Consider the following 14,029-nt stretch of genomic DNA (forward strand, 5'->3'; position numbering starts at 1 on the left):
AATATCATTCAGGTAAATTGGGGACTTTGGATAGTTTGGCTATATCTTTTCATATAGATGGAATTGAGCTTTTTATTTCCAGTGCACTACTTCAGTGGGTTACAACAAAATGCAGATTTTATAACACCTTTGGGGAATACCTCCATTCATTCTATAAGTGTCACCCAACACTTTCAACCACCAGTCACTGTAACTCTCAACTTTGCTCTCATTCTGACATATTGGCTTTAGTCTTGCTGCAGTGTACCAATGATGTTTGACATTGAAGAACACCACCATATTTTCTGATTGGGCATCTTACAAACTTCCAGGTTCAGCTGTGTGTTCAATAATTTTAGGTTGTACACCGATTCCAAATTTGTTCCTTTTTTTTGCTGGTTTGTTCTTATTTTAAACTCTTTTCCCTTATTTCATTTACCTTGCTTTCAGACAGCAGCAATTCATAACTCCTCTACACACCTCTTCTGTTTTTGGGAATTTATGTGCAACTTTGAGAGGTTTGCAAGATGATTTGTGGCTAAGGACTAGTGAGTTGTGTAGCCTTAGGCATAAATAGCCATAGGTATAGGGAGGCATGGTATGTGCAAGAATGTATCAGCAAAGTGAAGTATTGGCTTGCAGCTGCTGAGGATGCTTTATTGAAGATAAAAGCCAAATGTGCCCCAGTGTACATCTGAGGTTCCAAAATGACCCCAGAGCCAGGCATGCTGCTATATGTGGAATAACTTGGCAGTAATAAGTGGTAAGTGGGAAAATAGAGCTATCATTGGATTAGAGGGTATTATAGGGGCAGGGTTGGTAGTTGATGAGGCAGGTTTTGGATTATCGTGTGAGAAAATCTGTTGGGCTTCATGGAGAGAAGCTCTATGAAACTTGATGAAAATGACACTTCTCCAAAATACGTTAAGAATCAGCCTCTAGTCTTTACTGTAAGTTTGCAGAATATGACAGATCATAGATGCAGATTTTTTGGGTGATGCTTCCAATTCATTAATACACAATTGTGGAATTAATCCAATTATTTCATGTGCCAGCATTGGGAGAACTGCTATTGTTTTCTTGCTGTGGAAGCCAGTCAGTTTATTTATCTCTAAGATGTCAGCAAACATTATAAATCATTCGAAATAAAATCAAGTATGCGCAGATAAATAATATCACAGCACAGAGTGAAATTTGTTACAATCAATATTTATTGATTAACATTTTTCAAGAAATGCTTAATGCATGACCCTGCTCTGGATAAATCTCAGCACAGTTAGAGCTCATTGAGCTTTGGTTATATTGTGCTTTGAAGCTAGCAGAAGGCATTCCATGTTGTCAGGGTGGATTGATTGGCAATGACATGCTTTCTGAGCTTGCACAGTCTGCTCTGAATTAATCATGCAATTGGAAATATCTGACATCTTTTATGTCCTTCAATTCTTTGGAATTATTTGTATGTGGGTTGCTGTTGGAGGTAAATGCTTGTTTGTCGCAGATAATCCATATAGCTCTTGATATGTTCCCTACAAAAGACAGTCAAAATGAAGGCTTAGGCAGACAACAATCAGATGGTTATATTAGCACAAACCTCACTGAAGGCAAAAAAGAGTTTTCCAAACAAGCTGTAATGTTACGATGACAATCTCCAGATAAAACAGAAATCAACATTGCAATGTATTATGCAAATACACATTTTCGCTGGGTATATTCTGGTATTTACTTCCAACCACATCTTACAATATCCTAAAGTAAACTACAGCAAAATAAATGTCCTAGGACAGGCTTTAATTTTTCTAAAGCTTATCGGGGTAAATTTTGTGATTTTGCTCCACTAGATTGCACTTCAGAAGCTCAAAGGCAGTGGTTTCTTGACCATATAGAGTGCACCTAAATATTCCAGTACATAAATCTGCCTGATATGACCTGAGGAATGATTTTATTCCTTAGAAGGAACATAGCTGTCAGTCTGACTCCGTGCTCAAGAAATTACATGTGGACAAAGGTTATTCACTTATATTATTAATGACAGTTGTTAAGAGAATGTACAAAGAAGGAGGACCTTAAAGTAATGCAAGCTGCAGAAATGATGCACAAGGGACATTTTAGTGAGTTAGACGTGGAGAAAATTTTAATCTGAACATTGCAGCAATTTAATCTTCAATAGAGGAACAATACTTTTGAAAGAAAATTCTCTGTACTACCCTCTCTTAATCCCATGCCCATTTCTAGAGACTACACTTTGACATGGCAGGAAGATTTGAATATCCTTCTGATCCCACGGCCATATGAATATGACTTCCAATGGGGCCACGCAAAACAGCTTGAAAAGGTGGGAGTCAGCAGGAGAAGTTCACTGATTCTGCTAATAGGGGTGTGAATCCAACTCTTACTACATAAAGGTATTCTTAGTTATAAAAATTAACAACACAGTGATGAGACGCAAAAGCAAAATACTGCAGGTGCTGAAAATCTGAAATGAGAGGAAAAATGCTGGAAAATCTCAGCAGATACTTGTGGAGCGAAGCAGAGTTGACATTTGATGCTTCTCCTTGGTTCTACCTGCTCCCACCCTACTTTGGCTGGATTAAAAACTCTTGTATTTCCATTTTCCTTCAGTTCTCGATAAAAGGTTAATGAGTTAACACAATTCCTCGCCATCGATGCAGCTTGAAATACTCATCTCTTTCAGCACTTTTCATGTTTATGCAAGAGATGGTCTGTACAAGTTTGCAACTGTGGAGAGCCATGATGTACTGGATTGAGGCAAGGTGATACTCCAATTGGATTCAATTCACAAACAGAAAGTAACAGCAGAGCAGACAGGCATGGCCCATCATGCTTCAGCTGGCCAATAGGGTTATCTTTCCTAATCCTACCTTGCAGTCGATACTACCTTACGTGGATAACCAAGTACTTTCCAAATGTGATGAAGTTTTCTACCTCTTACCACCCTTTAAGTCAGAGTTCCAGATGCCCACCACTGTCCAGGTGAAAAGATTGCTTCTCAATTCCCTCCATTAACCACTTTAAATCAATTCCTTTCCAGAATTGACCTCTCTTCTAAGAGAAGTAAATTCCTGCTATTTACTCTATTTCGGCCCCTCCTAATCCCCAATATTTCTCAACCTGAAAATTCATATGGTTCAAGATACCATCTTTGTGAAATGAAGGGTTAACTATACATTCACCTTCTGAGCACATGCATAAATAGCTGCGTCATGAAGATGTTGCAACAAGTTGGATGTGGGAGCTGACCATTTAGAGTCTCAGCGATATGTGCTCTCTTTCCACCCATGTATGTAGTTATATTCAATAAAACCTGCTAATGCTCACTGTCCTGAGTGCAGACCTGATATTACTGCAATTTATATGTCAGTGCATGAGCATGAATATGCAAAACAATTGATCTGCCCCGTATTTCAATTTAACACGTGTTATCAGATCTTCAACTCCAGCTCGGAAACAAAATTCAGAAACAACATTAATCTTGAAGCTGACTAGGAGATAGCAAGAACTGCAGATGCTGGAAGTCAAAGTCGATGCAGTGTGGAGCTGGAGGAAGACAGCAGGTCAGGCAGCATCAGAGGAGCAGGAAAGTTGATGTGTCGAGTCGGGACCCTTCATCAAGGGCTGAAATGTCAACTTTCCTGCTCCTCTGGTGCTGCCTGACCTGCTGTGTTCCTCCAGCTCCACACTGTGTTAAACTTGAAGCTGATGACATCTGAGCTGCTTATTGTCACCAGTCACCTTTCACTTGATTTAATGATTTAACTTCCCAAGTTGGACAGCTAATGCAGATTGTGTTAGGAAACAGATTTTTTCTCGCAATTAGAAGTCGTCATTTCCTTTCTGATTTTTGGACAGAATTTTAAGATTTTTGTCCTTCAGCTCCACTTATTTAATGACGGTAATGTCATACACCACCAGGCACAGGAGGTTTTGGCTAATTAATTCATGTACCCATGCCATTGTACTGCATTTGGGGCCAGGAAACCAATGCTTGGAAAAAATAGAGGGTAATTTCCCAACTTCACATTTAGTGACTGAGGGAAAGTGTCTCACAAGAGCTTATGGAATTCACTGAGTCACATTATAGAATTTGGTGGGATAATCAACTTTGGTGTTTTGAGGTCAGTGCTGTAGAGTAGTTCAGCCTCCTGAAATCGCTTTCTTTTGCAGCTAGAAATTAAAATGTCAAGCTTGATCAGGCCAACTGGCCTCACTACAAGTAACATGCACACACTGGCACAAAGCTGCTCTCCTAGCATAACACCAGGGTATCTGCTTTGTTTCATGCAAATTATAACCCATACAAAGCATTTTTATGTGTTTAGCCTGTGTTCCCATTGATCGCAGCTTACCATTCACAACAGGCTATTTCTTTTTAATACAATATTTACATAAAACAACTGATCCAGTACTTACTGTATGACAGATGGATCTGATGCAAAGCTGATCGAACTCAAGCCTATGTAGTACTGTGCTGTGTCTCTCAACGATGTCCAGTATTCACTTGCCTAAATAGCATCAAACACATTCAGCCAAAAAACGGACAATAAACTGAACGATAATAATGCTGCCTAGATTTAAAGGGGCAGCGTACAATTTTTCACACTTACTTTGTATATTTTTTTCACATTTACATTTATCTTAGTTATGTATATTAGCAAGAGGAGAGACCCAGGCTAAAACAAAGCATGTGGGAGACAGGCGTAACCCAGATAAAACCTGAGTTCATTGGGAATCTGAAGGAGATTGAAAGTATGCTGATGATAAACAACGTCTGAATGTGATCCTGTAGGGGAGACAGGAATGGCGCAGGGTAAACCAAGTCTGAATCTGCGGTGAAGAGGGAATAGACTCAAGATTATACTAAACCTGGTTACTCTGGTTTTGGATCGATTACTGAATTTTTGGTATGTCGATTAGACAAGTGGGATAGATTTTTTTCAAATCAACCTGCTTAGAGGCATTATTACACAACTCTGGAGCTTTTGGGACTTAACCCCAGCCTTCTTGCCTAGAGGTAAGGACAACACCACAACAGCCTCAACAAGTGGTTTATTGTATACTAACTACTGTTATATACTAATGTCCTCCATATGACATATGATACTTTCAAGGTCCTGTAGAACGTTAGTTATTGTTCTTTGGATAATTTCCATTGCTGATAAACCAAAATAGGAATTAAGAACATAGTAACAGGAGTAGGCCATTCAGTTTGTTGAGTTTGCCCTGCCGTTCAATATGATCAAGGCTGATTGACCACTTCAATGTCTTTTACCCACTCCATCCCCATAATCTTATATGCTATTGATAATCAAAAATCTGCCAAATGTCTACCTTAAACATACTCAAAGACAGAGTTTCCACAGCCCACTGGGGTAGAAAATGCCAAATGTTCCACTTCCAAAGCTTACAACTATTCCAAATGGTAAACAATTAAGACAACGTCTTCCAAACCATGTAATGAAGGCCATTGGTAATTCTGACATCTCATTCAATGACACCTACCAAAAGCTGATGCTGACAACCAATTTTGTGACCAGGATACTTTGGGAGAAGTTTGCTGAGCTTTCATTCACCACTTCCCTTGCTATGCCCTTATTAAACCCAAACATAAAGAAAGAATCTTGGTAAGTTGAGGAACTGGAATGCACCTCTCTGTAGGCTTGGTGACAGGAGCAATGACTCCTATTTTGGTCATTTCTTCCAACTGCAGTTAGACCTGTTTCATTTGTGAATCTGGTATCTTGTGAGGTCTGAAAAGACACAGGTTTAGCATTTTATCACAAAATAGTGCCATATGCAGCTTTCCCAGAGCAGTAAATCCGCTTAGCAAGTCTTTTCAGATACACCCGGATTCTTGTCGATTAATGTTGTCTACTTTCCTGATAAGATTGAGTTCTGTACAAGCTCTTGCACTTAAAAGCGAGAATTCCTGATTCTGCATAACAATTTACTTTCCCTTGTCCTGGATAATGTCTGAGACTTTCCCTTTATGTTTAGTTTGATCCCAATTGGACTGTGTAATTGGGTCTCCATTGGCTCAAGTGATGTGTTGGTAAACAGGATTGTCTTGTCCAAACAGGTACACTTCCTCCAGTACCTTGTTTAATTTTGATGGTATATCACTGCTACTTCTGTATCTGTGTTCTAGAATACATGGTTGGGGTCAAGGGGCTCACCAGAAAGAAAAAACAGTTCCTCTTCTGGTGGAAAATATTCAACTTCATTGATAGCTCTATGTGTGATGGCATTGTCTTTGAAACCTGAAAAGGTAGAAGTTCCAATCCAGTACGTAGTCTCAAAATCATAGAATCCCTACAGTGTGGAAGCAGGTCATTCGGCCCTTTGAGTCCACACCGACCCTCTGAAGAGCATCCCACCCAGACCCACTCCCTTCCCGTACTCCTGTAACCCTGCATTTCCCATGGCTAATCCTCCCAACCCACACATCCATGGACACTATGGGCAATTTAGCATTGTCAATCCATCTAACCTGCACAACTTTGGACTGTGGGAGGAAACCGGAGCACCCGGAGGAAACCCACACAGACACTGGGAGAACTTGCAAACTCCAAACAGACAGTCGCTTGATTGTGGAATTGAACCCAGTCCCTGACACAGTGATGTAGTAGTGCTAACCACTGAGCCAACGTGCTGCCCAAAATGGTAAATTCTTCTCCAAAAAAGTATTCTGTAAAGTTTACAGGATTCTGTTCGTGCTTGTGGGACTTCTTTTATATTCCTGTGCCTAATGAATTTCATGGCCTAAAGCTGCAAGTTTCCTGAGCCAAGGTTTTTCTTCAGCAATCACATTAGCCAATCTGATTAAGAGTTCTGTTTGCCTCAGCAGTTAGATTACTTTTTCTAAGGTGTTGCCTTCTTTGGATTGTATTAAGTCTGATAGGGATTTGTTTGCAATACAAACAGCAATGTGGCCTCTCCTCAATCCTGTGTTTTGGTCTTCATACTTACATCCTTCAACCAGCCTGTAAATGTCATTAATAAAATGATCTACTGGTTCACCTGGTCACTGGATTTTTCTTTCGACTTCTCCCTTTCCAGAGTCCAATTGTTCCTCAGATTAAAATTGCTGTTGAAGGTTTTTACAACTTCTTCAAGTGTACCTGAGGTCTCACCAATGACCTGTCTTGCAATAACTTTTTCTGCTACCTTTCCAAAGGAACAAAACAAGTTCAACACTGCTCAGCTTCAGATTTACTGTCTAATCCTGAAACAATTCACAATCTCAATTTTTTTTTCTCTCTCTCCAACGTGCTCACAGCAGGAATGCTTTCAGGGTGCACAGTCTTTACCGCATCCAGTGTGTTCAATAATTTCTTCATATCACATGGGAAGGCCAATTTTGACAGTATTAGGCAAGAACTTTCAAAATTTGACTGGGGGCGGATGTTCGCAGGTAAAGGGATGGCTGGAAAATGAGATGAGAGTCCAAAGACAGAATATTCCTGTTAAGATGGAAGGCAAGGCTGGTAGGTGTAGGGAATGCTGGATGACTGGAGAAATTGAAGTTTTGGTCAAGAAAAAGAAGGAAACATATGTCAGGTATGGACAGCAGAGATCGAGTGAATCCTTAGAAGGGCATAAAGGCAGTAAGAGTATTCTTAAGAAGGAAATCAGGAAGTCACAAAGGGCACATGGGACAGCTTTGGCAAATAGGGTTGAGGAGAATCCAAAGGGATTTTATAAATATAATAAGGACAAAAGGGTAACTAGGGAGAAAATAGGCTCCCTTAAAGATTAGCAAGGCTACCTAAGTGTGGAACTGCAGGAGTTGGGAGAGGTTCTAAACAAGTATTTTGCATCAGTGTTTACTGTGGAGAAGCATATGAAAGATATAGAACATGGGAAAATAAATAGCGACATCTTAAAAATGCCCATATTAGACAGGAGGAGGTGCTGGATGTCTTAAATTGCACCAAGGTGGATAAATTCCCAGGACCTGATCAGGTGTACCTTAGAACTCTGTGGGAAGCCAGGGAAGTGATTGCTGGGCCCTTGCTGAGATATTTGTATCATCAATAGCTATAGGTGAGGTGCAGGAAGACTGGAGGTTGGCTAACATGGTGCCACTATTTAAGAAAGGTGGTAAGGAAAAGCCAGGGAACTATAGACCTGTGAGTCTGACATCGGTGATGGGTAAGTTGTTGGAGGGAACCATGAGGGACGGGATTTACATGTATTTGGAACAGCAAGGACTGATTGAGAATCGTCAACATGGCTTTGTGCATGAGAAATAATATCTCACTAAATTGATTGAAGTCAAAAATCACATGACACCAGGTTATAGTCCAATAAGTTTATTTGAAATCACAAGCTTTCGGAGCACAGCCCCTTCATCAGTACAGTGACAAAGGGGCTATGCTCTGAAAGCTTCTGATTTCAAATAAACCTATTGGACTATAACCTGGTGTCACGTGATTTTTGACATTGCCCACCCTAGTCCAACACTGGCACCTCCACATCATAACTTGATTGAGCTTTTTGAAGAAACAAAGAAGAGTATTGATGAGTGCAGAGTGGTGAACATGATCTATATGGACTTCAGTAAGGTGTTCGACAAGGTTCTTCATGGTAGACTGGTCAGCAAGGTTCAATCACATGGAACACAGGGAGAACTAGCCATTTCAATACAGAACTGGCTCAAAGGTAGAAGACAGAGGGTGGTGGTGGAAGGTTGCTTTTCAGACTGGAGGCCTGTGACCAGTGGATGCCACAAGAATCGGTGCTTGGTCCACTATTTTTTGTCATTTATATAAATGATTTGGATGTGAACATAGGAGGTAAGGTTAGTAAGTTTGCAGATGACACCAAAATTGGAGGTGTAGTGGACAGTGAAGAAGTTCCTTTCAGAGTACAACAGGATCTTGATCAAATGGGCCAATGGGCCAATGGGCCAAGGAGTGGCAGACAGAGTTTAAGTTAGATAAATGTGAGTTGCTGCATTTTAGAAAGGCAAATCAGGGCATAACTTATACAGTTAATAGTAAGGATCTGGGGAATGTTACTGAACAAAGAGACCTTGGAGTGCAGGTTCATTACTCCTTAAAAGTAGAATCAAGGGTAGACAGGATAGTCAAGAAGGCGTTTGATATGCTTGCCTTTATTGGTCAGTGCATCGAGTATAGGAGTTGGGAGGTCATGTTGCGGCTGTTAAGGGCATTGGTTATGTCACTTTTGGAACACTGCGTGCAATTCTGGTCTCCCTGCTATAGGCAGGATGTTGTGAAAATCGAAAAGGTTCAGAAAAGACTTCCAAAGATTTAGCCAGGGTTGCAGGGTTTGAGCTATAGGCAGGGGCTGAATAGTGTGGGGCTATTTTCCCTGGAGCATTGGAGGCTGAGGGGAGAATTTATAGAGGTTTATAAAATCATGAGGGTCATCAATGGGGTGAATAGCCAAGGTCTTTCCCCTGGGTAAGGGAGTCCAATACCAGTGAGCATAGTTTTAAGGTGAGAGGGGAAAGATTTAAAAGGGACCTAAGGGATAACTTTTTCACACAGAGTGTGGTGCATGTATGGAATGAGCTGCCAAAGAAAGTGGTGGGGGCTGGTACATTTACAACATTTAAAAGGCATTTGGTTGGCTATATGAATAGGAAGGGTTTAAAGGGATATGGGCCAAATGCTGGCAAATGGGACTGGATTAATTTAGGATATCTGGTCGGCATGGATGAGTTGGACTGAAGGGTCTGTTTCAATGCTGTACATCTCTATAATGCAATGTTTCTATGAGTGAACTGAATTGCCTAAAGATTGGCCTTTGTATTAAGAGGGACCCCAGGAAAAGTATGAGATGTATCATGCAATGACTTACGTGCTAAAATTCCTGATTGTACCATCTTTTACCATTAATGGTAGGTATTATCCTCAGTATCTAAGTCTTTTTTTGAATGGAACGTTGAACAGTGGACAGATTTGAATTTAAAACAATCAATCCAGGATTTAATTGTACATGTTACACTTGTATTGTGATTATTTTCTGACTGTCATTGGCTCAAATCAGAAATTGTCTAATTTTTTAAATTTTAATTCACATAGTTAAAAAAAATGAAGAGTGTACACTTGTTTTTTTGCACTTTTCAAAGTGCAACACCACGTTGCTGGGAGTAATGTCTTAAAGTAACAATTCAAGTTATAATAGGCAAGTCTGAATCAGGCAAAACACACTCTTGATATGAAGACCATAGTTGTGAAATGAGGCTTCCTGCAGTTCATGCCTTTGGGCCTATGTGGTCTAATTTGTAACGTGCTGTCATTCAACGACTCAACCATAGCATGTGGCAGAATATCCCACATTGATTGCCATCTCACACTAAGGATGTCCATGACCTACCACCCACTTGTGAAGGTATGATTCCTGCTTTCTATTATTATAAAACAGCTTTGCAAACTGATGTTCACTGTTTCTGCATAGTTCCTTAATTGGTGTACTTGTCATTCACAGCTATTAATGAATTGTAAAATGGTTTTTGCACAATTTTCAGTTTTAACTATCATCCCCCGATTGATTCATATCAGCTATTCATACAACTAAATATGTTGATAAGTTGGATCAATGGCAGCTGCCCATTTCATGTGGGGCTGTGCTCCTGAAGGAACTTTAGAAAATTACCGCTGAGATCTCCAGCCAGGGATAACTTTTCATTCTGAAAGATGTAGAATAAAACAAGTGCTGCGTAGTAGGACAAAAGGTTGACAGAGAATCAGCAGCCCCTTTTTACACCATGCCAGATTAGGTTTTTGTTGAGTTATTGTTGATATAGAATGGCTGATCATCGGTCAATTATAGCGTGTTGTCCGTCTGGGCCAACTTCATCCCAAGGGCTTCTTGCTGTGTGCAGGTGAAAACTTACTTTGAGAAAAAAGTACTAATTTAAATCAACAAAAAAAAAACTTCTATCAAAGCCTTTACTATAAGCCAGGGTATTGGCTACCTCAGTTGGTCGCTTGGTAATGCCAACAGCGTGGGTTCAATTCTCACACTGACTGAGGTTACCATGAAGAACTTTCTTTCTCAACCTCACCCCTTCACTTGAAATGTGATGACCCTCAGATCATCTCCCTCTAATGAGAGAGCAACCCTATTATTCACAAGGACTATGACAAATTTTTATTTTAGTCATAATCCAGACAGCCTGGTGGTATCTTTCCAAAGCTCTCTGTCACAAATGATATGCCTTAGACTTCAAATATTTTATACCCAAATTACTTATGATGTGCAGAAAAATTTTCGAGAAAAAGTTAGAACCTTGGTCTGCCTGTATTGCTATTGGTAGTTCATACTGTCGTAAGGATATTGGGCAGTTCTGTAAAACTTGCCAGAGGTGTCATGTAATGGGAAAACTTAACACAAAAAACTGAGTCTTTTTTTTATGTTAGTTTTTCTCATAACCTTACACCTCTGGCATGTTTTACAGAACTGCCCAACATCCTTATGAAATCTTGACCAGGTAAAATACCTGTATATCATTGCTTGGGTGTTCTGCATGCTTCCAAACTTGCTGCCCTCTTCACAATATCTCCTTATCTGATCAACAATTATCCATTCCTCATTTGAAGGGTTTGTGAGGAGGTCTCGATTTCTTTATCAGAACTCTATTTTTGACGCAATAAGACTTCAGAACTTCTTCAGCCTTCCATGTAAGCTGCCTGTATCAACTTAAAGCACAGGAGATTGGAGCAGGAGTGTTACATTGTTTGATTTCTCAGCCTCTTCTTCTTGTCTCTCTTACAGGGGCTACACAAAAGGAGCTGCCTTTATCATGCCTGAACTCCTTGATGTGTGGGGGAGGAAGACTCGACAGAGCTAGCAAAATCACATCATACCACCTTACCATCCACCAGCGCAGACATATTCACTGCATGAGGCCATAATCTTGGTTAGAATGAGGAGCACTGGATAAGTAGCATGTCACAAGCAGGCAGGCTGAAGGGCACAGTGAAGCAAAGAGATGTGGGCAGTTCCACCCAGAAGATGGATGACAAACTCAGAGTAGGTCTACTCTGCTGGGTGAAGCTGGTAAGCCTTGGGTACCACGGACTTGAGCAACAGAGGCAGGAAAGTTCCCAACTATCAGAGATCATAGGCATCTGGGGGAGTTGATGGAGAATTCCATACAATGTTTGTGCTCCATCTGGTTTAGGGATTTAAGCGCATGTGATGTTCCATTGAAAGTAGCCACCCATTTGGGGATCCATATGGAGCACCTGTACAGTGCCCACAGTAGTCACAATACCAAAAACTAAAGCATTTCAAAAATAAGCATTCCAAATTGGGCTGATCACCCAAACCATGCATGCGTCAGGCCATCGCTTTGATAATACCCTTGATATCTGCATTCCAATTGCCTTTGCCAGCCCAAGTGCTCCTGAACCGCGCTGCCTCTGTGGCTGTTACATTGCAGCAGAGGAGATTACAGATGGTTTCGCAAAAGTGTTGAGCAACTCTTGTCCTACACAGTCCAGCTTCAAACTGCAGCCCTTCAGCAAGATCAGCAACAACCTGGGCTGGATGGTTGACAGACAGAACCACAGGCAGAGTGGCCATAGTGGGAGCTAAATACTGTCATTCCTGTGTGGCAAACAAACCCTGCCACTGCCTTAGGGCAAAGGTCAGCAATCCCAGTAATCTGTTGGAGGATTGTTTGCTGAAATACTGTGGTACTCTGCAATTCCCAATCACTTTCGCACACAACTTTGACAGCAGTGATCAGAATTTGCTAGGCAGCCAGCTGACTGTCTTGACTTCTGCCTGAGCTACCACCATAGCAACAAGGTGTTGGGTGATCTCTGTTTTTGCTCCTTGGAAACAACATCAGTCATTGACAATGCATCAGGGTCAAATCCACAAGCAGACTCATGGCGATCAGGTTTCAATCCATGTGCAAAGCTCTGTGCTAACTTGTTGCCAATGTCTTCAATGATTCTTGACATTACTAGCATCCAGAAAGCCTGTGATCAATCTTTGAAGCATTTTTCTTTTGAAGACCATCAAAGCAACATCCACAGGTGAGTCTCCCAGAACAGGACTTGTGTGTAACCTCAACCTTCAAGGAACTATTGTCTCTTTGTTCACCTGCACTCCTTACAGGTCACTTACTCTCAATGTCTCACAATGTGCAAATCTCAAATTTAAGCTACACTCAAAATTTCAGTATCTGAGTTGATTTCCGTGAATGTGAGAGCAAGAAACAGAATGTTGTCCTCACCACCATCTTCTGGTTAAGTAGTCATTCTAGTATACGCAGGAAACGAGAAGGATATTAATGCTCAGTTGCGGTGACGTGAGAAGACTAAAACAAGAAATGTATCCTCACAATGTTAGCAGCTTCTAGATCAGGTCAAATTGTGGGAAAGTGGGCAGAAGCAATGTGAGAAGGAGGTTCAGATGTAAGGATCCAGTACATTCGCTGGTTCCAGTCCCACTGCTGATCACAACCTCAGTCAAGGCCGCTCTATGGCAAACACTCTCTATATCATTGGGAAAGGACCACAACAATGTCTCCTACCTACTGATTACTACAATGGACCACCTTATTTTGCAAGAGATAAGGAGGTCTTTCATTGAATTTTGTACAAACTGATTGGTAGATACAGTTGTTAGCAGCTTTATCAGTGTTTGCAAGGTGTGAGATATGAGTACGAGTGAAGTGATGCTATGAATATTAGATGTGAGTTGTGGTTGACAGATGAGTAATTCAAATGTGGCGCATTGAGTAATGTGAGAGGCAGGTTAGTAGACTTTGCCATTTGAAGATATATTCACTGATCTTGACTACCCATGCAAGGCCATTGAAGTTCTATCAGTTCTGTATCCAGAGCCTAGACACTTAGCTTTGACCACCATAGCTGTCTGGAGTCCCATGGACTTTGCAAAGTTTGCCTGAAGAACCTTGTCTGAATAAATGATTGATCACCTCCTCTCCATCTTCTGTATCAAGGCCTCTAGTACAACATGGGAAAATCTTGGAGACCACATACCATGTTGTGCCATCCTTCTGCCTTTCCCAGCACCTGCT

The 14,029-nt window shown here is 40.9% G+C and overlaps 1 protein-coding gene across 1 annotated transcript in view; it reads right to left on the reverse strand.

Annotated features, from left to right (window-relative positions):
* Positions 1-1,172: 1,172 nt before the first annotated feature.
* Positions 1,173-14,029, reverse strand: part of LOC125483337 (uncharacterized protein C3orf85-like) — a 32,393-nt gene continuing 19,536 nt past the window's right edge. Inside the window, exons 4-5 of the mRNA XM_048598235.1 lie at positions 4,408-4,499; positions 1,173-1,505 (exon numbers count right to left, since the gene is read on the reverse strand). Of these exons, the coding sequence (XP_048454192.1) occupies positions 1,430-1,505; positions 4,408-4,499 (168 nt within the window). The 3' untranslated portion in view covers positions 1,173-1,429. The remainder of the gene's footprint in view (positions 1,506-4,407; positions 4,500-14,029) is intronic.

The sequence above is a fragment of the Rhincodon typus genome, chromosome 6 (genome assembly GCF_021869965.1).
Source record: "Rhincodon typus isolate 14 chromosome 6, sRhiTyp1.1, whole genome shotgun sequence".
In the NCBI taxonomy this organism is placed as follows: domain Eukaryota; kingdom Metazoa; phylum Chordata; class Chondrichthyes; order Orectolobiformes; family Rhincodontidae; genus Rhincodon; species Rhincodon typus.